Source organism: Odocoileus virginianus, chromosome 3 (genome assembly GCF_023699985.2).
Source record: "Odocoileus virginianus isolate 20LAN1187 ecotype Illinois chromosome 3, Ovbor_1.2, whole genome shotgun sequence".
NCBI classification, from domain to species: domain Eukaryota; kingdom Metazoa; phylum Chordata; class Mammalia; order Artiodactyla; family Cervidae; genus Odocoileus; species Odocoileus virginianus.
In genome coordinates this window covers 35,298,753-35,324,674 of record NC_069676.1, presented here as the reverse complement: position 1 = coordinate 35,324,674, position 25,922 = coordinate 35,298,753, and the positions used below count along the sequence as shown (strand labels likewise).

General features: G+C 39.7%; 2 protein-coding genes and 1 pseudogene across 5 annotated transcripts in view; 1 reads left to right on the top strand and 2 right to left on the bottom strand.

Annotated features, from left to right (window-relative positions):
* Positions 1–485: 485 nt before the first annotated feature.
* On the bottom strand, positions 486–1,079 carry LOC110125126 (10 kDa heat shock protein, mitochondrial). Its single transcript, XM_070458910.1, has one exon. It carries the CDS (start codon positions 994–996, stop codon positions 688–690), a length of 309 nt encoding a protein of 102 aa, XP_070315011.1. The 5' UTR covers positions 997–1,079; the 3' UTR covers positions 486–687.
* A 5,659-nt stretch (positions 1,080–6,738) lies between these two features.
* On the bottom strand, positions 6,739–10,588 carry LOC110125129 (small ribosomal subunit protein uS17-like; annotated as a pseudogene).
* UIMC1 (ubiquitin interaction motif containing 1) overlaps positions 10,423–25,922 on the top strand; it is a 116,103-nt gene continuing 100,603 nt past the window's right edge. The window contains exon 1 of one of the 4 annotated variants that reach the window (XM_070465149.1): positions 10,423–10,553. The gene's annotated coding sequence lies outside the window, so the exon portion shown is untranslated. The other 3 variants (XM_070465151.1, XM_070465150.1, XM_070465152.1) reach the window with 3 other exon arrangements.

Here is a 25,922-nt window from a genome sequence, read left to right as displayed (position 1 = left end):
TTAGACTGCCAGAGAATTCCCCTATTTTAACCTTTTTAAAAAATGTTTGATTATTTATTTGGCTGCATAGGGTCAGAGGGAAAGAACCTGCATACAATGCAGGAGACCTGGGTTCAATTTCTGGGTCGGGAAGATCACATGAAGAAGGGAATGGCAGCCCACTCCAGTATTCTTGCCTGGAGAATCCCGTGGACAGAGGAGCCTGGCAGGCTATAGTCCAGAGGGTAGTAAAGAGTTGGACACAACTGAGCGACTAACATAGGGTCTCAGTTGCGGCACATGGAATCTTTGCTGTGGCATGCAGGCTCCTTGTTGTGGCTCAGGGATGCTAGAATGTGTGCAGAGGCTCAGAAGTAGAGGTTCACAGTCTTAGTCCCCCTGCTATATGTGGGATCTTAGTTCCTTGACCAAGAATTAAACCTAAATCCCCTGCATTGGAAGGTGGATTCTTAACAATTGGACTACTAGGGAAATTCCCTTAACCATTTTTTTTAAATTTATATTTTTTTATTTGGAAATGTTTATACCAGTACAGTGAAACTAAATTTTAAACACTGGGTGTCATTAGCTTGGATATCCTTAGTTTATTATAAAAGAGAAACATGGAAATTATTTACATGATGAAAGATTTCAGAACTTCAGTGGAATGGGCAGCTTCACGTGGTGCCATTTCAATAGTGACTTATTTCAGTCAACATATTTCCCAAGAATGTCACCATCTCTAAATAAGAAATAATCCTTGTCGTCTAGAACTACTTTGGTGCCTCCATATTCTGGGAGAAGAACTTTATCTCCAACTTTCACACTAACTGGTTGAATCTCTCCACCCTTTCCTTTAGAGCCTGATCCAACAGCTACCACCGTTGCTTGCAATACTTTTCCTTGTGATTTTTCTGGAAGCATAATGCCTCCTTTGGTTACAGTTTCGGCTGCACTTCTTTCAACTAATACTCGGTCAAAGAGGGGAAGAAACTTTCTAAATGCCTGTCCTGCCATGACTCCGGCTGCCACAGTTCGCACTCTGCACTCACGCCGCAGGCAAAAGGAGAGACCTACTGTCGGACCCTCCGGACACGTGAACTCTCTTAACCATTTTTAAGTGTCCAGTTCAGTGGTATTTTGTACATTCATACTGTGTAATCATTACCACCATCATTTCCAGATCTTTTTTTTTATCTTGTAAAATAAAAACCCATTAAACAATAACCTCCCATTTTCCCCTTCCCCTAACCCCTGGCAATCACCATTATACTTTCTTCTTTACAATTTTGACTACTTTAAGTACCTCATGTAAGTGGAATCATACAGTATTTGTCTTTTTGGGTTTTTTTGGCTTCACTGGGTCTTTGTTGGGGTGTGCCAGATATTTAGTTGTGGCATTCGAACTTTAGTTGTGGCATGTGGGATCTAGTTCCTTGATCAGGGATTGAACCCAGGCCCTTAGCATTGGGAACTCAGATTCTTAGCCACTGGACCACCAGGGATGTCCCAGTATTTGTCTTTTGGTATCTGGCTTATTTCACTCAACAGAATTCTTCAAGGTTCATCTGTGTTGTGGCGTATGTCAGGATTTCCTTCCTTTTTAAGAGTGGATAATGTTTCACTGTATGTATGTATATGCTGCTTTTTATTGATACTTATCCATTCATCTGTCAATGGACATTTGGATTGTTTTTTTTTTGTTTGTTTTATATATTACGAATATATACGCTGCTATGAACATGGGTTTATAGATATCTGAGACCCCACTTTCAATTCTTTGGGGTATATACCTAGAAGTAGAATTGCTGGATCATATGGTAAAACTGGGGCTTTCCAGATGGTGTTAGTGGTAAAGAATCCGCTTGCCAATGCAGGCGATGCAAGAGACGTGGATTTGATCCCTGGTCAGGAAGATCCCCTGGAGTAGGAAATGGCAAGCCACTCCAATATTCTTGCCTGGAAAATTCCATGGGCAGAGGAGCCTGGCAGGCTATGGTCCATGGGGTCACGAAGAGTCAGACATGACTGAGCGTGCTAATACTGTTTTCAGTTTTTAAGGAATCTTGATACTGTTTTCCACAGTGGCTATACCATTTTACATTCCCACCAACAGCGCACAAGGGCTCCCATATCTCCACATCCTCAACCAACACTTATTATCACTTGTCTTTTTGATAAGAGCCATTCTAACAGATGTGAGGTGGTATCTCATTGTGGTTTCAATTTGTATTTCGCTGAAGATTAGTGATATTGAGCACCTTTTCAAGTACTTGTTGTCCATATGTCTTGTTTGGAAAAATGTTTATTCAGCTATTCTGCCTATTTTAAAACTGATTATTTTTTCCTATTGAGTTGTGTGAGTTCTACATACATTTTAGATATTGTGAGTCCCTTCTTTTAATTATATTTTGATTATACACTAAGGAGTGGAATTGCTAGATTGTATAGTAATTCTGTGTTTGCCTTTTTGAGAGACTATTAAGCTGTTTTCCACAGTGGTTATACCATTTTATATTACCACCAGCAATGTGGTAGGATTCCGCTTTCTCCATTTCTTATTTTCCTTTTTTAAAAGAAATATTTATTTACTATTTGACTGCACCAGATCTTAGCTGGGGCATGAAGGATCTTTTAGTTTGGGCATGTGGGATTTAGTTCCCTGACCAGGGATCAAATCCAGGCCTCTTGCACTGGGACCCCTGAGTCTTAGTCACTGGACCACCAGGGAGCTCCCTTCCCCTTTTAAAAAAATAACTATCCTAATGGATGTGAAGTGGTATTTCACTGTGGTTTTGACTTGACTAGTAATGTTGAGCATCTTCACATATGCATATTAGACATTTGTATATCATCTTCGGTGAAATGTCTATTTAAGACTTTTGCCTGTTTTTGGATTGGGGTTGTTTGTGTGTGCTGTTGTCCTTGAGATGTGAATTTAAAATTCTAGACATTAATCCTTTACCAGATTTCAAAATTTCCCCCCTATTTTGTGGGTTGTCTTTTCACTCTTTTGATGGTGTCCTTTCCCGCACAAAATTTTTTCATTTTGATGAAGTCAGTTTAATTTTTGTTGCCTGTGCTTTTGATGTCTTATTCAAATATCATTGCCAAATATAAGATCATGAAGATTCCCTCTGTGTTGTCTTCCCAGAGTTTTATAGTTTTACCTCTTAAGTTTAGATCTTTGATCAATTTTGAGTTAATTTTTGTATATTGTGTGAGGTAAGTGTCTAATTCCAATTGTTCCTACACCATTTATTGAAAATACTGTTCTTTTCCCATTGATGGTCTTTGGACCATCCAACTTTGGTCCCAAGGTTGGGTTAAAATCAACTGACCATAGATACATGGTTTTATTTTTGGTTACTCATTTCTATTCCATTGATCTGTGTGTTTACTCTTTTCCCAGTACCAAATTATCTTGATTATTGTAATTGTAATAAAATTGTAATAAATTTGAAATAGGAAAGTGTGTTGTTTTGGCTATTCTTGGTTTTCTGTATGAATCTGAGTGTTAGCTTGTCAATTTCTACAGAGATAGAGATGGTATTGAATCTGTAGATCAGTTTGGGAGTGTTGTATATTAACTGTTAGTTCTGATCAGAACTGGATATTTTTCCAATTATTTGGATCTAGTTTAATTTTTTTTAACAACATTTTGTAGTTTTCAGAGTATAAATTCTACATGTCTTTTGTTAAAGTTTTGCCTAAGTATTTTATTCCTTATGATGGTATTGTAAATGCTATTTTTAATTTCATATTCAGATTGTTCATTGCAAATGTATAGAAGTATAATTTATTTTTATTAATCTTTTACAACTTTGCAGAACTTATGTTTTAATTTTTTTTAGTGGAAACCTTAGGAATTCCAACATACAAGTTCATTCCATCTGAAAATGGAGATAATTTTACTTCTTCCTTTTCAATCTAGATACCTTTTATTTCTTTCTAATTGTGTTGGCTAGCACTTCCAATATAATGTTGATTAGAGGTAGCAAGAGTGGAACATTCTTGTCTTGTTCTAAATCTTAGTGGGAAAGCATCTAATTTTTTACTGTTAAGTGTGATGCTAACTGTGATTTTTTCATAAAATTCCATTATGAGGTTAATTCCTTTATATTCCAAGTTTGTTGAATTTTTTTAATCATAAAAAGGTATTGGATGTGATATATTACGGATGTGATATATTACTGTTGTTATGTACCATATTAATTGGTTTTCAGATATTAAACCAACCTTGCATTAATAGAATAAATCCCAGTTGAACACGATGAGCAAATCTTTTTTTTTATTAATTATTTATTTTGTTTATTTATATTTGGCTGCACTGGGTCTTTGCTGCTGTGCATGGGCTTTCTCTAGTTGTGACAAGTGTGGGCCACTCTCTAGTTGTGATGCGTACTCTTGTCATTGTGGTGGCTTCTCTTGTTGCAGAGCACAGGCTCTGGGTGCAAATGTTCAGTAGTTGCATTGTACAGTCTCTGTAGTTGTGGCTCATAGGCTTAGTTGCCCTGCAGCATGTGGGACCTTCCCCATTCAGGGATTGAACCTGTGTCACCTGCACTGGCAGGCAGATTCTTAACTACTGGACCACCAGGAAAGCCTGAACAAATCTTTTTATAAAATGCTAAATTTTGTTGAGGATTATTGTGCGTGCGTGCATGCTTAGTCACTTCAGTCGTTGTCCTACTCACTGCAACCCCGTGGACCGTGGCCCGCCAGACTCCTCTGTCCATGGGATTCTCCAGGCAAGAATACTGGAGTGGGTTGCCATTTCCTTCTCCAAGGATTACTGTAACCATATTCATAAGAGATATTGATTGGTAATTTTCTTTTTTTATGATGTCTTTGATTTTTGGCATAAGAGTTATATTGGCCCTGTGAAATGACTTGGGAAATATTCTCTCAACTTCTATTTTTTGTTTAAAAAAATTTAAAAATTATTTTATTTTAGCTGTGCCATGTGGCACGTAGGATCTTAGTTCCCTGACCAAGGATTGAGCTGGTGCCCCCTTCAGTGGAAGCATAGAGCCCTAACCACTGAACTGCTAGAGATTTCCTTCTCCTTTTTTTGTGTTCTATTTTTTACAATAGTTTTTGAAGAATTGTTATGAATTCTTTAAATGTTTGGTAAAATTCAGTGATGAAGCCATCTGAGCCTGGGCTTTTCTCTGTGGGAGGTTTTTTAATCACTATTTCAAACTCTTCACTTACTTAGATAAACTCAGATTGCCTATTTCTTCTTGAGCCAGTTTTGGTAGTTTGTGTCTTTCTGGGAATTTGCCCATTTCATCTAATTTATAAATTTTTTGCCTACAATTCATAGAATTCTTTTATGATTTTTTAAATTTCTCTAAGGTAAATAGTAATGCCCTTCTTTCACTTCTGATACTGGTAGTTTAAGTCATCTTTGTTTTTATCTTGGTTAATATCACTAAATGTGTATCAATTGTGTAGATCTTTTTGAAGGGTCAGCATTTGATTTCACTGCTTTTCAACGTTTTTATAGTCACTATTTTAATAATGTCTGCTGTATTCTTTATTATTTCCTTCTTCGCTTGCTTTAGATTTAGTGTACTCTTCTTCCAGTGTGTTGAAGTAGAAGTTTAGGTTACTGATTTGTGATCTCTCTCTTTTTGTTTATTTATTTATTTTTGGCTGCGCTTGGTCTTTGTTGCTACGTGTGGGCTTTTTCTAGTTGTTTGAGCAGAGACTATTCTCTAATTGCTGTGTGCAAACCTCTCATTGCGGTGGCTTCTTTTTTTGCAAAGGATGGACGCAAAGGCACACAGGCTTCAGTAGTTGTGGCTCACAGAGTCTAGAGCAGGGGCTCAGTAGTTGTGGGGCACAGGCTTAGTTGCCCAGAGGCATGTGGAATCTTCCCGGACCAGGGATAGAACCTGTGTCCCCTACATTGGCAGATGAATTCTTAACCAATGGAGCACCAGGGAAGTCCTCTCTCCTTTCTTAATAACTCCATTACAGTCGTAAATTCCCTTCTAAGCACTGCGTTTAGTTGCATATAACAAGTTTTGGTATGTTGTGTCTTGATTTTCATTCATCTCAAATTACTTCCTAATTTCCCTTTAGATTTCTTCTCAGACCTGTTATTGTTTGGGAGTTCATTGTTTAATTTCCATGTATTTGTGAATTTCCCTTTTTTTTTTCCTTGCAGTTGATTTCTAATTTCTTTTTATTGTAGTGGAGAATATATCTTGAGTTATTTCTAGCCTTTTAGATTTACTGAGTTTTCTTTTTTTAATGGCCTAGTATAATATCTATCCTGGAGACTGTTCCCTGTTCCTTGAGAAGAGTATATATTCTGTTGCTGGGTGGAGGGTTTTATAGTTGTTTGTAAGGTCTAATTTTAGTGTTGTTGTTCAAGCTTTATTTTATCTCATTATATGAGGGTTTGTTTTATCCGTTATTGAAAGTGGGGTATTGGATTCTCCAAATTTGATTGTTGAGTTATGTGTTTCTTCTTTCATTTCTGTCAGTTTTTGCTTCGTGAATTTTGATGATCTGTTATTAGATGCGTTTATGTTTGTAACTGTTATCTTCTGATGTACTGATATTTTTATCATGATGATGTATCCTTCTGTGTCTCTAGCAACTTCTTTTTGTTTTAAAGTCTGTTTTGTATGATATTATTAATATTATAGCCATTCCAAATTTCTTGTGGTTGCTGGTTTTTGTTTTTGTTTTGACTGGGAAAATAACTTTATTTAGTTTGAGGCAGTGGGCAAGGGACCAGTCTCAGAACGTCTGGAACCACTTCATGGTTCCGGTAGCCTTGGTGGACTTGAGCATGTTGAAACACACAGTCTTGCTTAGCACTCACCCACTGTGACAATGTCGCTGATCTGGACATCCTTGAAGCAGGGGGAAAGGTGCACGGACATGTTTTTATGGTGCTTCTCAAAGTGGTTGTAGTGAAGGTAGTCTTGGCAGATGACAGTTGTCACCGTGCCAGACAGGATCTGCCCTCCAATGGAGACGTTACCAATAAAAGGGCATTTTTTTGTCAATGTAGGTGCCTCGATGGCATCATTTGGAGTCTTGAAGCCCAGTCCAGTGTTTTTGTAGTATGGAGGGAGCTTTTCCTTTCCAGTTTCCCCAGGTAGGACCCTCTTCTTATTTTGAAAGATGGCCGGTTGCTTTTGGTTCCCACGCTCATCTTCCAGGTTGCCTGAAAAAAGGCCTTGTTTTTTTGAATGTGCTCAGTTGCTCAGTCGTGTCCCACTGTCTGCGACCCCATGGACTGTAACCTGCCAGCCTCCTCTGTCTGTGGAATTTTCCAGGCAAGAATACTGGAGTGCTGGAATGGGTGGCCATTTCCTTCTCCAGGGAATCTTCCCGACCCAGGGATCCAACTGCGTCTCTTGTGTCTTCTGTGTTGGCAGGCAGATTCTTTACCACTGTGTCACCTGGGAACTCCTTCCCACCTCTTTTAAAAAATATAGACAGTTGGAAATCTATTTTTAAAAAAATATTTAGGGGTACTCTTTCTGCCCCCTTTTGATGCCTATGTCAGAAACTTTCTCTATCTCCTTTATACTTTAATAAAACTTTATTTCACAAAAGCTCTGAGCAATCAAGCTTCGTCTCTGGCCCTGGATTGAATTCTTCTCCTCTGGAGGCCAAGAATCCTGGTGTCTTTTCATGGGTCAACAACAGCCTTTCATCTTGGGGGCTCATCCGGGATCCTTCATGACAGGGTAAGGATGCTTGGAGCTCTAGTTCTTTGTTCTCGTAGCGAACACGTTTTCTGCTGCACTTTACTAACTCTACGGTGTGCTTGTGTTAATGAATGAAATGCCCTGCGCGAAGTAAGTGAGGAGCCCTGTTCTGCGGTTCCGCGGTGATCTCATACAGCTTACGGCAGAAACCTGTCGGGGGTTTATACCGACCTGCCGATGCCAAGAGGCATCCAACGTCTCCTTCGGGGACCGACCAGAAATGGGCAAAGCGTGTGTACTGAACTCTCCTTCTCGGTCAAACTTTCTGGTCTCTGACCATTTCATAACTCCTTGGGAATTAGAAGTACTAACCTAATCTATCGGATCATAGACTTACGGTAATATGCCCTTCTACAAGATTCAAGTTAATTGTTTTATGGCCTGGGATGAATCATCTGGTGCCAATATTATCCCAAAATACATCTCATGGATGAGCGGCGTGGTGCCATTCTGAGTTTTAAGACATTCCTTTCTTTCATCAACAGACTGCTGCTGCTGCTGTTAAATCGCTTCAGTTGTGTCTGACTCTGTACGACCCCAAAGACAGCAGCCCACCAGGCTCTCCCGTCCCTGGGAATCTCCCAGGCAAGAAAACTGGAGTGGGTTGCCATTTCCTTCTCCAGTGCATAAAAGTGAAAAGTGAAAGTAAAGTCACTCAGTCGTTTCCAGCTGCTAGTGACTATATAACATCCAGCTGAAGACTAGCAGGGGGTTATTCTTTCTGTCCCCTTCTGATGCCTATGTCAGAAGCTTTCTTTATCTCCTTTATATTTTAATAAAACTTTATTACACACACACACACACAATATTTATTTATTTGGCTGCACCAGGTCTTAGTTGGATCATGTGGGATTTTCAATCTTTGTTGTGGCATGTGAGTTCTTTAGTTGTGGCACTCAGGATCTTTAGTAGTGGTAGGCCAACTACACAGTACTGCTTCCCTATAAGTAGATATCACAGCTTTGCTTGGTTGCCTGGCCCTTGGTATCAAGACATTCTGACTCTCTTTTTAAAAAAAAAATTTATTTTTGGCTGTGCTGGGTCTTCGTTGCTGCATGGTCTTTTTTTTCTAGTTCCAGTGTGTGGGCTTCTCATCGCAGTGGCTTCTCTTGTGTGGTTGCCAACCAACCATCTCGTCCTCTATCGTCTCCTTCTCCTCCTGCCTTCAATCTTTCCCAGCATCAGGGTCTTTTCCAATGAGTTGGTTCTTTGCATCAGGTGACCAAAGTATTGGAGTTTCAGCTTCAGCATCAGTCCTTCCAAAGAATATTCAGGACTGATTTCCTTTAGGATGGACTGGTTGGATCTTCTTGCAGTCCAAGGGACTCTCAAGAGTCTTCTCCAACACCACAGTTCAAAAGCATCAGTTCTTCGGTGCTCAGCTTTCTTTATAGTCCAACTCTCACATCCATACACGACTACTGGAAAAACCATAGCTTTGACTAGATGGACCTTTGTTGGCAAAGTAATGTCTCTGCTTTTTAATATGCTATCTAGGTTGGTCATAACTTTCCTTCCAAGGAACAAGCGTCTTAATTTCATGGCTGCAATCACCATCTGCAGTGATTTTGGAGCCCCCAAAAATAAAGTCTGACACTGTTTCCCCATCTATTTCCCATGAGGTGATGGGACTGGATGCCATGATCTTAGTGTTCTGAATGTTGAGCTTTAAGCCAACTTTTTCACTCTCCTCTTTTACTTTCATCAAGAGGCTTTTTAGTTCCTCTTCACTTTCTGCCATAAGGGTGGTGTCATCTGCATATCTGAGGTTATTGATATTTCTCCCGGCAATCTTGATTCCAGCTTGTGGTTCTTCCAGCCCAGTGTTTCTCATGATGTACTCTGCATATAACTTAAATAAGCAGGGTGACAGTACACAGCCTTGATGTACTCTTTTTCCTATTTGGAACCAGTTCGTTGTTCCATGTCCAGTTCTAACTGTTGTTTCCTGACCTGCATACAGGTTTCTCAAGAGGCAGGTTAGGTGGTCTGGTATTCCCATCTCTTTCAGAATTTTCCACAACTCTTACGAGCTGTCAAATGTTGAGATATATAGTACTCATTTATGAGTCTTATTTGCAATATTTTATTATAGAACATACTGCTTTATTCATTCACAGCTTATTGTACATTTCTTTTTATACTTTTCACAAGGAAGCGGGCCTGAACATGAACACGTCTTCTGCACCCTTGTAGACATGAAATTGCTGGGTCATAAAAATGCAGATTTTAAATTTCAGCACAAGTGGCTGTTCTTATTTTATGCTTCTACCTTGCATCTGTAAGAGTTTTCACTTTCGAGTCCCTTCTTCTCCTGAAATGGTCAGACTTTAATAACATTTACCATTTGGAGATTGTTTTCCTTATCTTATGAACAGATAATTTCAGTATAACCTTAAGTTACACGCAAAAACAGGGCCAGACGAGGCTTGATGTGGCAGAGAAGACTTTCAAGGTTTCACGGTAGGGTTTCGCGGACTCCGTTACTACTACTCTTTGGTTTCTCTCAAAGTACTAGCAAATGGTAAAGCAAACGAATAAACTGCGAGACCACTGGGAGGTGCCCAGTTGGCTCTTGGAGATGAAATCTGCCTCCGGTTGATGACGACCCCCCCACCTCACACAGTTGGTATGTCCTGGTGGCTGCCTCCCCCCTCAGTGCGGATTGGTTCTGTCCTTGGTCGCCCGCGCATGCGCCCGCCCCGAGAGCGCGTCGCAATCCCGCGGTGTTCCAGGTTCGCGCGTGCTCGCCCGCCTCAGATTCCTGACGTGCTACCGGAGCTCGCGACCCACTGGACCTGAGAGGAGGGGCTCATCCGCGCGGCGCGGACGGTCAGTGAGTACCAGTCGTTTCGGCACACCTCCATCCGCCTTCTTCCCGCCTCCTTTTCTCCCTCAGTGGGGGCGCGGCCCACTCTTCTCCGGAGCGGAGCCTGTGACTTGTGGTTAGGACTCTCTTGATGCTGAGGCGGGTCTCTTTGGACGCTAAGGTGGGCGCCTCCTGACAGGACGGCCCTTCGGGACGCCAGGGTAGGCCCGTTAGGACCCCGAGGATGGCCCCTCAGGATACTGGGCGCTTCCGGACGCCGGGGAGTGCCCTCGGGACGCCGGTTGGGCCGCTGGGGACCTCGGATGGTCTTCCTCCCTCGACTGCCGGGCCCGCTCCCCTCAAACCGAGGGTGCGGCCTTCATTCTCCCCGGGTCCCTTTCGGCCCTTCTGGGTCTCCGGCGACCGGCTCCGGTCCCCGCTCACCCCTCGAAGGCGTCTTCCTCACGCTGAGCACCCAGGGAGGGGGCTCCGTTTATGCCGCCTCCTTCCGTGGGGCCTCACAGCCGGGACCTCTCTCGGAGTCAGGTTGACTGGGTCCCCCACCCCCTTTCTCCTCAACGCTCCCTATCTCCTCCAGGCTACTGTTTTCTCTTGGTTAGTGGTGTAAGTTATTTTTCCCAGAAATTAAGATTTTCCTTGGGAATCCTTATCGTCGTTTACCACGTTCCCCTGCCACAGTAGTAGTATGTTTCCGTTCTGTACGATGATAGTCTGTGTTTCAGGCCTTTTACAGATACACATTTGTTGAACGTTCACTACAGTCTTATGCTATAGGTACTCTTACCCTCTTTAACTTATGTATTAGATAACTGAGGATCAGAGACACACATGGTGTAAGCGGTTGAGTTGGTTTTGAATCCATCCAGCCTGACTCCAGTGTTCTTGTATATAGTCACTGAGTATGAATAAGTGAAAGTCTACTGTCTTTATTTTTTCCTGTCAGAGGTAGTGCCTTTTAGTTGAATCAAAAAATGCCTTTTTGAAATCAGATACATTGTACTTCAATTATCAGCATTCCCATTTTGAATTTAAGAAATTACCAGATGTTTGATTTTGAGTTTCCTAACGTGTAAAATCATGATAAAAGTGTCCTGAAATAATGAAACCTACCACGTAGAGTTTTCGGGAGGAATAACCTCTATAATGCTTTTGAGGTACCTAAAATAGTGTCCAAGGACCCAGTAAATAACTATTATTCACTGTGTTTGGATTCTGTTTTTACGCACTTATCTTAAACTGAGGCTGAGTATAAACTGGGAAATAGAGCATCAGGGTTGTGTGTGTATGTGTGTCTGTGTAGGCATGTAGAGCATCAGTGTGTGTGTGTGTGTGTGTGTGTGTGTGTAGTTGTGCATTTACTTTTTTTTAAATTGGAGAAACAGTAAAGCTCATGTGATCAGTTGATGAAGAGCTTGGTACCAGATTTCTTGAATGGTAACTTACTTCTAAAGAAGTAAGTCAGTCAGTCAGAGAGGATTGTTAAGGTCCCTATGCCTCCAAGCTTTCAGAGCAGTTTTGACAGGTTTGGTAGGTAGAATGTCAAGATTTTAAATTTTCTTGTCAGTGATTGATCTTCACATAGATCAAGATGATGGATGTGTTGAACAAAAATGACAAATAATATCTTACAAATTGGAGATTTTCAAGGATACTACCAACTGTAATATAACGAGTCTCATCTTTGGGTCGCCTTTCCTGCCTGTGCATTCTTTAAGAGACGTTTTGTTTCTGTTGTGATTGAGAAGAGAGTGTTGATATCTAGACTCTGTTCCTGCTTTGCAGACACTTAGTGGTAATTCTTTCTATAGCCTCTATTCAAGTAATTGAAGATAAGCCATTATTTTAGTGATTTTTTTTTTTTTCATTTTGAAAGATGGCAACTTTAGGAGTTGAATTATGTTAGATTGCTTGTTTAAATTGGCTGAACAGTGACTTCTTTAGGGACTTCCCTGGTGGCTCAGCAGTAAAGAATCCGTCTGCAATTCAGGAGCTGCAGGAGACATGGGTTCAATCCCTGGGTTGGGAAGATCCCTTAGAGGAGGAAATGGCAACCCATTCCAGTATTCTTGCCTGGAGAATCCCGCGGACAGAAGAGCCTGGCAGGTTACAGTCCATGGGGTTGTAAAGAGTTGGACACAACTGAAGCAACTTAGCACGAATGCACATGACCTTTTTTATTCTTAGAATTTCCATGGAAATAGTGTGGCTAAATGTCATGAAGCACTGGAATTTTGGGATCTGTCTGTGGGGTGCCTCTAACTTAATGCTTATTGATCCCTTATCTACTATGATTCTTTGAAAACCCACTTTGAGCTTGTAGGTGGTTCTGTGCTAAGGAGAACAGTTTTTATTTCGTTACGTATCTTTAAGAAATTAGATGTATTTGGTGGTGTAGCACCATTGCTATCAGATTTGAACATATTGGTTTCAATAATTAAATGTATAGGAAACACTTTAAAAGATGAAAGCTATTCTGTGCAAGATGTTTTCCTAGGGCACTATGATTCCTTCTGTCTGACCCATACTCATCCCTATTTCCAAGTCCTGTTCAAGCTGTTCTCTTAGATTCAAGGATCACCTCAAGTCTTATTATTCTCCATATAGCACTTGTTTCCTTCGACCTGTAATTTAGCCTTTTGTGCCCTTTAGCATTCAATATTGTGCCTATAGCATTCAATAAGTTAAATATATATAATTTAAGCATTTTATTGAATTATATTTTATAATTTAAATATATAGCATAAAGTATGCTAAGTCACTTCAGTTGTGTCTGACTCTTTGCAATCCCATGGACTGGAACTCGCCAGGGTCCTCTGTCCATGGGATTCTCCAGGCAAGAATACTGGAGTGGGTTTCTGTTTCCTCCTCCAGGGGATCTTCCTGACCCAGGGATCAAACCTGTGTCTCTTACATCTCCTGCACTGGCAGGTGGGTTCTTTACCGCTAGTGCCACCAATTCATCTAATATTTATGTGTCATACCTTACATCAGAAATCCAAAGATTAAGTCATGGAGTATTGGAGTCAGGATTTAGAGTCAAGAGATAGAAATGCAAGTCCCTGCCTTGTGACTTTGGGCAGGTTAGTGTTTTGAACATGTTTCCTCATAATAATTATATATACTTCTTAGGTTTCTATTAGGATTAAATAAAATAGTCATTCACTCACAAATATTTATTATTAAAAAAGTAGTGTTTGCCTATAGTGAAATGAACCAGTCTTAATTGTATAGCTCAATATGTACATCCATGTAACTGCCACCCAAATTAAGATATGAAACATTTCTAACACCTCAAAAGGATCCCCTGTGCCCCTTTCCAGTTAGTACCCTCCAAAGTTAACTAACTCCAAAGGTAACTAGTGTTCTGACTTGGTCACTTAGTGGTCTGACTTAGCTTAATTTTTTTAAACAGTTTATTGAGATGTAATTCATATACCATAAAATTTACCCATTAAACTGTACAATTCAGTGACTTTTAGTATTTTCACAAAGTTGTAATAACCATCACAACAATCAATTTTAGAACATTTCTTCACCCCAAAGAGAAATTACACACCCCTAATTCATCAGTACCAATCCCCCTGAGCCGTAAGCAATCACTGATCTACTGTCTGTGTATTTAGATTTACCACTATGGGTATTTCATGTAAATGGAATCATACAGTATGTGGTCTTTCTGGCTTTGTTTTACTTATCATAATGTTTTCAAACTTCATCTGTGTTGTTGCATGTATTAGTGCTTCATTTCTTTTTATTGCTGGATAATTTTCTATTGTATGGATCTGATATACATTTTATTTATTCCTTCATCTGTTAATGGACATTTGGATTGTTTCCATTTTGGGGCTCTCATGAGTAATGCTGCTTTGTGAATATTTATGTACAGGTTTTTGTGTGGACATAAATTGTAGTTTCTTTTGGCTGTTTACGTAGGAGTAGAATTGTTGAGTTGTGTGGTAACTCTAATTTCAACAGTTTGAGGGTCTGCTAGACTGTTTTCCAGAGACTCTTCTCTGTTTTACATATCAGTAGTGTATGTGGGTTCAGTTTCTCCACATCCTGGCCTACATTTGTTACTGTTTATCTTTTTGATTATACACCCATTCTGCTGGGTGTAAAGTGGTATCTCATTGTGACTTTGATTTTCATTTCCCTCATGGCTAATCTTTTTTTTTTTCCATTTATTTTTATTAGTTGGAGGCTAATTACTTTACAATATTGTAATGGTTTTTGTCATACCCTAATGGCTAATCATATTGAGCATCTTTTCACCCGTTTATTTGCTGTCTGTAAATAATCATTAAAGAAATGTGTACTTAGAGTCTGTGACTAATTTTTATTGGGTTATTTGCTGTTTTATTTTTGAGTTATAAGAATGTATATATATTCTAAATACAACTCCTTAACATATATGTGATTTTTAAGAATTGTCTCCAGTTCTGTGGACTGTCCCTTTGCTTTCTTGATAGTGTCTTTGAAGCACAGAATTTCTTGATTTTTGATGTCCAGTTTATCTAGTTTTTCTTTTGTTGCTTGTGCTTTTGATGTCATATATAAGAAGCCATTATCGAATTCAAGCTTGAAAAAATTTGTCTGTTTTCTTCTATGAATTTTATAATTCTGCTTCTACATTTAAGTATTTGATCTCTTTTGAGTTAATTTTTGTATGGTGTGAGGGTAGGGATCAGGTTTCATTCTTTTGCATCTGGCTGTACAGTTTTTCCAGCACCATATATTAGAAAGATGATTCTTTTCCCTATTGAATGGTCTTGGCACTCTTGTTGAAAATAAGTTGACTGTAAATATGACTGTATATTTCCAGTTCTGTTTCATTGATTTGTGCATTCATTCTTAGCTCCAGTGCCACACTGTTTTGATTACTGTAGCTTTGTATTAGATTTTGAAATCAGGATGTTTTAGTCCATCAACTTTTTTCCCCCAAGATAGTTTTGATTGTTTCAATTATTATTTTGAATTTCCACATCAATTTTAGGATCAACTTGTCAGTTTTCACCAAAAAAGTCAACTAGGATTTTATTAGGGATTGCACTGACAGTGTATGTCAATTTGAGAAGTATTGCCATCTTAGTATTGTCTGAACTGTTGCTGCTGCTAAGTCACTTCAGTCATGTCCGACTCTGTGCAGCCCCACAGACGGCAGACCACCAGGCTCCCCCATCCCTGGGATTCTCCAGGCAAGAATACTGGAGTGGGTTGCCATTTCCTTCTCCAATGTGTGAAAGTGAAAAACGAAAGTGAAGTTGCTCAGTCATGTCCAACTCCCAGTGACCCCATGGACTGCAGCCTACCAGGCTCCTTTGTCCATGGGATTTTCCAGGCAAGAGTACTGGAGTGGGTTGCCAGTGCCTTCTCCGATTGTCTGAGCTAGTGGAGGTGATGGAATTCCAGCTAAGCTTTTTCAGATCCTAAAAGGTGATGCTGTTAAAATGCTACACTCCTTATGCCAGCAAATTTGGAAAACTCAGCAATGGCCAAGGTCCTGGAAAAGTTTTCATTCCAATCCCAAAGAGAGCAATGCTAAAGTATGTTCAAACTACTGTACAGTTGTGCTTATTTCACATGCTAGCAAGGTAATGCTCAAAATTCTTCAAGCCAGGCTTTAACAGTATAGGAGCTGAGAACTTCCATGGGTACCAGTTGGATCATAGAGAAAGCAAGGGAATTCCAGAAAAACATCTACTTCTGCTCCATTGACTATGCTAAAGCCTTTAACTATGTGGATCGCAACAAACTGTGGAAAATTCTTAAAGAGATGGGAATATCAGACTACCTTCCTGTATGTGAAGTATGTGAAACCTGTATGTGGGTCAAGAAGCAACAGTTAGAACTGGACATAGAATAACAGACTGGTTCAAAATTTAGAAAGTAGTACATCAAGACTGTATATCGTCAACCCTCTTTATTTAACTTCTATGCAGAGTGCACCATGAGAAATGTTGGGCTGGATGAATCACAAGCTGGAATCAAGATTGCTGGGAGAAATATCAACAACCTCAGATACGCAGATAATACTACTCTAATGATAGAAAGTGGAGAGGAACTCAGTCTTTTGATGAGAGTGAAAGAGGAGAGTGAAAAGCTGGCTTAAAACTCAGCAATTCAAAAAACTAAGATCATGGTATCTGGTCCCATCACTTCATGGCAGTTAGATGGGGAAAAAGTGGAAACAGTGATGAATTTATTTTCTTGGCCTCCCAAAACACTACAGACAGTGACTGCAGCCATGAAATTAAAAGACACTTGCTCCTTAGAAGAAAAGCTGTGACAGATCTAGACAGTGTATTAAAAAGTAGAGACATCACTTTGCATCTGTAGAACTGATGCTTTTGAATTATGGTGCTGGAGAAGACTCTTGATATCCACAGCAAGGATATCAAACCAGTCAATCCTAAAGGAAATTAATCCTGATTATTCATTGGAAGGACTCATGCTGAAATTGAAGCTCCAAGATTTTTGCTACCTGATGCAAAGAGCCTACTCATTGGAAAAGACTTTGATGCTGGGAAAGATTGAGGGCAGGAGAAGAGGGTGAAAGAGGATGAGATGGTTGGGTGGCATCATCGACTCAATGGACATGAGTTTGAGCAAACTCTGGAAGATAGTAAAGGACAGGAGAGCCTGATATGCTGTAGTCCATAGGTTCTCAAAGAGTTGAATACAACGTAAACGACTGAACAACGACATTTGTTTTCTAGGCTGTCTTCACTCTTTCTCACTCTTTTTTTTCTGTTTGCTGCTGTGATTGGGTGAGTTCCAGCGCCCTGTTGTTAAGTGCAGTGACCCTTTTTTTTCCTGCTTCATCTGGTCTGCTGTTGAACCTTCACATTATTTTTTCCATTTCAGTCATTGTATTCTTCAGCTCTGTGACTTCTATTTGGTGCTTCCATTTATTTTCTGCCTCTGTTTTGAGATTCTCACTTTGTCCCTCCATTTTTCTCTTGAGCTTGGTGAATATCTTTATAACCATTCTTTTGTACTTTTATCAGGTAAATCACTTATCTCTGTTTCATTAAGGTCTTTTTTTGAGGTGTTAACCTTGTTCTTTCACCTGAAACATATTTGTCTGTTTTTTCATTTTCCTTGACTATGTGTTGGTTAGATACGCATTAGTTGGTTATGCATTAGATGAAATAGCCACTCTTTAGTTTTGAAAGATTGTCTCTGTGTAGGGGATGAATCTTACCATTCAACTTTGCCTTAGCTCTTGGTTGTCTCTCAAACCTTTGTGAATGTCCAAGCAGCCTACTTTATTTTCAGTGGCCCCCAGTAGTTTAAGATGTGCTAAGCCCTGTCAGTATCCCAAAGTGGAAGAACTCTGCTCCTAGGTAAAGGCTGATTAGAAGCCAGACTCTTAGGCTGCTGCCTTTAAATTATGCAGATAGGGACTTCCCTGGTGGTCCAGTGGTTAAGAATCTGCCTTCCAATGTAGGGGACATGGATTTGATCCTTGGTCAGGGAACCAAGATCTCATATGCTGCAGGACAGCTAAGCCTGTGTACCACAGCTACTGAGCCTCTGTGTTAAAACAAGAGAAGCCCTCGCTACAACTAGAGAGAAGTCCATGTGTCTCAACGAAGAGCCTGCACGCCACAACGAAAGATCCTATATGCTGCAATGAAGATCCCATGTGCCATAACTAAGAACTGATACAGCCAAATAAATGTTAAAAAAACATGCAGATTTCTTAAAAAGCTGGAAATAGAACTGCCATATGACCCAGCAATCCCACTTCTGGGCATACACACCGAGGAAACCAGATCTGAAAGAGACACGTGCACCCCAATGTTCATCGCAGCACTGTTTATAATAGCCAGGACATGGAAGCAACCTAGATGCCCATCAGCAGATGAATGGATGAGGAAGCTATGGTACATATACACCATGGAGTATTACTCAGCCATTAAAAAGAATTCATTTGAATCAGTTCTAATGAGATGGATGAAACTGGGGCCCATTATACAGAGCGAAGTAAGCCAGGAAGATAAAGACCATTACAGTATACTAACACATATATATGGAATTTAGAAAGATGGTAACGATAACCCTATATGCAAAACAGAAAAAGAGACTCAGATGTATAGAACAGACTTGTGGACTCTGGGAGAAGGCGAGGGTGGGATGTTTCAAGAGAACAGCATCGAAACATGTTTATTATCTAGGGTGAAACAGATCACCAGCCCAGGTTGGGTGCATGAGACAAGTGCTCGGGCCTGGTGCACTGGGAAGACCCAGAGGGATCGGGTGGAGAGGGAGGTGGGAGGGGGGACCGGGATGGGGAATACATGTAAATCCATGGCTAATTTATTTCAATGTATGACAAAAACTACTGTAATGATGTAAAGTAATTAGCCTCCAACTAATTAAAAAAAAAAAAAGAACTGAGGGAGTGGTTACAGCAAGAGAAATCTGGCAGGAGGTCAGAGAATACAGGGCATACCATGTAAGACCATATTAAGAGAAAAATGTCTTAAATATGAAACAGTGAAATATTGAAGTTTTAAATAGTGGAATATTATTTATTTTGTTTGTTTTGGCCTTGCCATGTGGGTTGTGGGACCTTAGTTCCCTGTCCAGGGATTGAACCCTCCAGTCAACAGTGAAAGTGTGGAGTCCCAACCCTACTGGACTGCCAAGGAATTCCTAAATTGTGGAATAATTTAATATTTGCAATTTTAAAAGGTGAAAGCTTCAGTGTATAGAGAAACTTGGACAGCAGGTGGGGCAAGGGTGAAAGTAAGGGACCTAGTTAAGATATTGTTCACATGCGAGTTGCTGGTAGCTTGGAACTAGGGTGGTAGTGGAAATGGACTATGAACTTCCAGATGTTCAAGTTGGATTTAGAAAAGGCAGAGGAACCAGAAATCAAATTGCCAATATCCATTGGCTCATTGAAGAAGTAAGAGAGTTCCAGAAAAACATCTCCTGTTTTATTGACTACACCAAAGCCTTTGACTGTGTGGATCACAACAAATTGTGGAAAATCCTTAAAGAGATGAGAATACCAGACTACCTTACCTGCCTCTGGAGAAATTTGTATTCAGGTCAAGAAGCAATAGCTAGAATCGGACATGGAACAACAGACTAGTTCCAAATTGGGAAAGGAGTATGTATATTGTTATGTATGTATGTATATTGAGTTATGTATGTTATGTATATTGAGTATGTATACTGGGAAAGACTGTATATTGTTACTGTGCTTAATTAACTTATGCAGAGTACATCATGCGTAATGCTGGGCTGGATGAAGCACAAGCTAGAATCAAGATTGCTGGGAGAAATATCAATAACCTCGGATATGCAGATGACATCACCCTTATGGCAGAAAGCAGAGAACTAAAGAGCCTCTTGAAAGTGAAAGAGGAGAGTGAAAAAGTTGGCTTTAAACTCAAGATTCAAAAAACTAAGACCATGGTATCTGGTTCCATCACTTCATGGCATATAGATGGGGAAACAATGGAAGCAGTGAGAGACTTAATTTTTTTGGTCTCCAAAATCACTGCGGATGGTAATTACAGCCATAAAATTAAAAGATGTTTGTTCCTCAGAAGAAAAGCTATGACCAACTTAGATAGCATATTAAAAAACAGAGACATTACTTTGTTGATAAAGGTCTGTCTAGTCAAAGCTATGGTTTTTCCAGTAGTCATGTATGGATGTAAGAGTTGGACCATGAAGAAAGCTGACCACCAAAGAATGATACTTTTGAACTGTGGTGTTAGAGAAGACTCTTGAGAGTCCCTTGGACTGCAAAGAGACCCAACCAGTCCATCCTAAAGGAAATCAGTCCTGAATATTCATTGGAAGGACTGATGCTGAAGCTCCTGTATTTTGGCCACCTCATGTGAAGAAATGACTCATTGGAAAAGACCCTGATGCTGGGAAAGATTAAAGGTGGGAGGAGAAGGAGACAACAGAGGATGAGATGGTTGGATGGCATCACTGACTTGATGGACATGAATTTGAGCAAGCTCCAGGAGTTGGTAATGAATAGGGAAGCCTGGCAAGCTGTAGTCCATGGGGTCGCAAAGAGTCAGACACAACTGAGTGACTGAATTGGAAGAGAAAGCTTGCCCCAGCTTTTACTTTCCTCAAGGACTCTCAAATTTCTACTCTGTATACACCATCCTGCTGCCAGGTTTATATAGGAAACTTGGGTCTGCTGTGGTTTTTGCATGCATGTACACAGCCTTTCATCAGTCTGGGATATTTGGAGACTTTATGAATCCTCTTATGGCTGTCTGTCTTCTTGGAATTTCCTGATAAATGTTTGATTCACTCTCTGGTTTGTTGCTTGCCTCATATAGGACCCAACCACAGGCTGTTGGCCACTAAGATAGACTAAAAATGTTCCTACCTAGTGAGTCCCCACCAGCTGTGAAAGTGAAATTGTTTATATTCATGTCCTTCCTTTCCTTGGTTGGTAGAACTAGGGTTGGGGGATATACGGGAGAAGCTCTTAGTATGAATTGCAGAGATTCATGGTGTTCTTACCCAAAGTTAAGTAGTTTTCATGAATAAATATTTTAAATTTTGTTATATTCAGTTAGTTTCCAAGCTGAAATTTGTCAGCTTTTTAAGTTTCTGTTTGAGAAAAGATTTATTAACCTCTTTATTGTCATGAGAAGTAATCAGAAGTCTGTGGTTGAATTTTGGTCAGAGTATCCACCTGTGTAACCACCTCCTTAATCAAGATACAGAACACTTATCTCAAGAGGTACCTTTATGACTTTTACCAGCAATTTCTCTCCCTCCCCCATTCTGGCCTGAGGCAGTTACTTATTACTTGTCTGTATTTTTTTTTTTTTTCCCCACTATTGATTATATTAGTCTTTTCTAGAATTTCAAACACAGGCATCCCTTAAATACTGTGGTTCAGTTCCAGACCACTGCAGTAAATCAAAATAAAGTGAGTCACATGCTTTTTTTCCCCCCCAGTGCATATAAAAGTTATGTTTACACTCTACTGTAGTCTGTTAAGCTTGCAGAGTCTAAAAAAATAATTTTGTTGTTGTTCAATTGCTTAGTCATGTCTGACTCTTTGTGACCCCATGGACTGCAGCACACTAGGCTTCCCTGTCCTTCACTATCATCTGGAGTTTGCTCAAGCTCATGTCCATTGGATCCATCTCCAGTCGGTGATGCCATCCAACCATCTCATCCTCTGTTGTCCCCTTCTCTTTCTGCCCTCAATCTTTCCCAGCACAGGGTCTTTTCCAGTGAGTCAGCTCTTTGTATCAGGTGGCCAGAGTATTGGAGCTTCAGCTTCAGTATCAGTCCTTCCAATCAATATTATGGGCTGACTTCCTTTAGGATTGATTGGTTTGATCTCCTTGCTGTCCAAGGAACTCTCAAGAGTCTTCTCTAGCACCACAGTTCAAAAGCATCATTTCTTTGGCGCTCAGCCTTCTTTATGGTCCAACTCTCACATCCATACAATGTATATATTTAATTAATGGGGAACTCTACCCAATACTCTGTAGTGGCCTATATGGAAAAAGAATCTAAAGAGTGGATATATGTATAACTGATTCATTTTGCTGTACACTTGAAACTATTAATAACACAAAATTTATAAATTGACTATAATGAAAATGAAAAAAAGACTTGCTAAAAATTGCTGTCATCTGAATCTTCATTGAGTTATAGTAGTAACATAAAAGAAATCACTGATCAAAAAAAAGAAAAAAATGAAAAAAGTCATTGAAAGTGGATCACCTTGATAAATATAATGAAAAAGTTTGAAATGTTGCAAGAATTACCAAAATGTGACACAGAGATACAAAGTGAGGAAATGCTGTTGGGAGACTTGCTTCACATGTGATTGCTACAGATATTCAGTTTGTAAAAAATGCAATATCTGCAAAGTGCAAAAAATGAAGTATGCCTGTAAATGGAATCATATAGTATTTACTTATTTGTGTCTTGCTTCCTTTGTTCACCATAATGTTCTGTGTAGTTTAATTGGTGAAGTAGTTTTCTGTGGTATGGATAGACCACAATTTGTTTATCCATTCCTCTATTGGTGGATATTTGGGCTGTCTAGAGATTTCGCCTATTATGAATAGGGCTACTATGAATGTGACTTTATTTCTTTTGGGTAAATAGTTTAAATGGCTAGGTCATGTAGTAGGTGTATGTTTAACTTTTTACAAAACTGCCAAACTGTGTTTTCAAAGTAGCTTTATATTCCTACCAGCATTGTATTAGAGTTCTAGCTGTTCCTGTATTCTTATCAATGCCTGATTTTTTTATTTTAAATTTTAGCCATGCTAGTAGATATGTCGTGGTATCTCATTTTATTTTTTTCCTTATCAATTTTATTGCAAAATGATTTATATGTAATAAACTGCATCTATTTGAAGCATATAGTTTGATGAAATTTTCCAGTTGTATACACTTGTAATACTGTTGCCAAAATCATGATACAGTGGGTTCCCATCACCCTCAAAAGCTTCCTCATGCTCTCTTCTGTCCTTCTCTTCTTACACTCCTGAACATTAGTAACCACTGATTTACTTTTTGTCACTATAGGTTAGGTTACATTTTATATAAATGGAATAATACGACCTGTACTCTTTGTGACTGGCTTTTTTCTTTGGCTGTGCTGGGTCTTACTTGCTGTGTTTGAACTTAGTTGCAGGATGTGGGATCTAGTTCTCTGACCAGGGACTGAACATGGGTCCCCTCCTTTGGGAGCATGGAGTCTTAACCACTGGACCACCAGGGAAATTTTTCATTCAGCAAAATGATTTTGAGATTCACTCGTATTTTTGCCTGTGTCCTTTTTATTGCTGAGTAATAATCTGTTGTATGAATAAATCACGATTTGTTTATTCATCTGTTGATGGACATTTGGGTCATCTCATGGGCTTCCCTGGTGGCTCAGAGGGTAAAGTGTCTGCCTGCAACGTGGGAGACCTGGGTTCGGTCCCCGGGTTGGGAAGATCCCCTGGAGAAGGAAATGGCAACCCACTCCTGTACTCTTGCCTGGAAAATTCCATGAATGGAGGAGCTGCAGTCCATGGAATCGCAAAGAGTTGCACATGACTGAGCAACTTCACTTCTTAGTGCTTGACATTGTGTGAAAAGCTTCTGTGAACATTACCGTACAAGTCTTTATGTGGTGATAGGTTTTTGTTTCTATTGAGTAAATAGTAGTAAGCAGAATGACTGGCTTGTATAGTAGTATACATTTAATTTTAAGAAACTGCCAGACAGTTTTCTGTAGTGGCTTATAACATTTTATATTTCCATTGACAGTGTATGAGAGATCCATGTATTCCTCATTCCTGCCCACATTAGTGTTTTCAGTATTTTTAATTGTAACCATTATAATGGATGTGTAATGTTATGTCATTGTGGATTTAATCTCTATTTTGATAACTAATGATGCGGAACATCTTTTTCTGTTTGTTTTGCCTATTGGCTATTAGTACATTTGCTTTTGTGTCCATAGCTTGCTCATTTAAAAAATTGGTTTGTCATTTTATTATTGCATTATGAGAGTTATTTGGGCTTCCCTGGTGGCTCAAGTTGGTTAAGAATCCACCTGCAGTGTAGGAGACCTAGATTTAATCCCTGGGTTGAGAAAATATCCTGGAGAAGGAAATGGCAACCCACTCCAGTATTCTTGCCTGGAAAATACCATGGACAGAGGAGCCTGGTGAGCTACAGTTAATGGGGTTGCAAGGTTGGATACGACTTAGCAACTAAACCATCACCACCATAAGAGTTCTTTATATATTGTGACTATGAGTCTTTTGCAAGATATATGCATTGCAAATATTTTCTCCCATTTTATGACTTGTCTTTTTGTTTTCTTATTGGTGTCTTTTGAAGAACATAAGTTTTAAGTTTCATTGAAGCCTAGTTGGTTGGTTTTTTAAAAATTCTGTGTCTTTTACTCTTTGTATCCTGAGAAATCTTTGTTACTCAGGTCACAGAAATTTTACCTTTAAGTGTTAGAAGGCATGCACAAACAAAAAAACCCCAAAATGTAAAAAGGTGAAATAGTCATAATTCTTAAACACAAAAACAGTAGGAGACTGGTTATGCGTGTCAATTTAAATCTTCGGGTTGTTTCTGAAAATGAAGGGGTTTAACTAGATCATTGGTAGTTCTAAACTCTTTTGGAGTTTGAACTCCTCCAAGAGTTGGATGAAAGCTATAAGAATTCCCCCCCCCCCCGCCCCCAAAAAAAGAATTTTTCCCAGGGTGCATACAAAAACAAGACAGTTTTGTACACAGTTTCGGGAGATTGTGAATCCCTTGAAGCCTAACCATAGGTCCTTTGAGGGCTTGTGAATTGACAGGTTAAGACCCCTTAGCCAGCAGTTCTTTAAGTATTTATCTAAGATTTATGTCTTTAATTTGCCAAATTCCATTATACTTTCCCCTCAGATGTCTTAGCTGTTTCTTTCTTGGTCTCCAAAGAGGTTTGTTTTGTTTTCCTTTGGGCAATTTTCATTATGGCAGTAACAGACCTAAGTCTAAAAGGAGGGATAGAGCGAGTGGTTAAAACTGAAAACTTTAGTGATTTTAGTAATTTGTATTAGAGTATGGCACCGTTTATACAAAGTTTTGTGTTGTGTGTGTTTTTTAAAATATCTGTTACAGTTTGGTGTTTGAAGAATTGCTCCCACAACTGCAGGATTATCATTAAAGTTAATTAAAATTAATTCATTTTACTTTCAGTTCAGTTCAGTTGCTCATTCGTGTCCGACTCTTTGCGACCCCATGAATCGCAGCATGCCAGGCCTCCCTGTCCATCACCAACTCCCAGAGTCTACTCAAACTCATGCCCATCGAGTCGGTGATGCCATCCAGCCATCTCATCCTCTGTCGTCCCCTTCTCCTCCTGCCCCCAATCCCTCCCAGCATCAGGGTCTTTTCCAATGAGTCAACTCTTCACATGAGGTGGCCAAAGTACTGGAGTTTCAGCTTCAGCATCAGTCCTTCCAATGAACACCCAGGACTGATCTCCTTTAGGATGGACTTGGTTGGATCTCCTTGCAGTCCAAGGGACTCTCAAGAGTCTTTTCCAACACCACAGTTCAAAAGCATCAATTTTTCGGCGCTCAGCTTTCTTCACAGTCCAACTCTCATATCCATACATGACCACTGGAAAAAACATAGCCTTGACTAGACGGACCTTTGTTGGCAAAGTAATGTCTCTGCTTTTTAATATGCTATCTAGGTTGGTCATAACTTTCCTTCCAAGGAGTAGGCGTCTTTTAATTTCATGGCTGCAGTCACCATCTGCAGTGATTTTGGAGCCCAAAAAATAAAGTCTGACACTGTTTCCACTGTCTCCCCATCTTATTTCCCCTTTAGGAAGTAAAAATATGTCC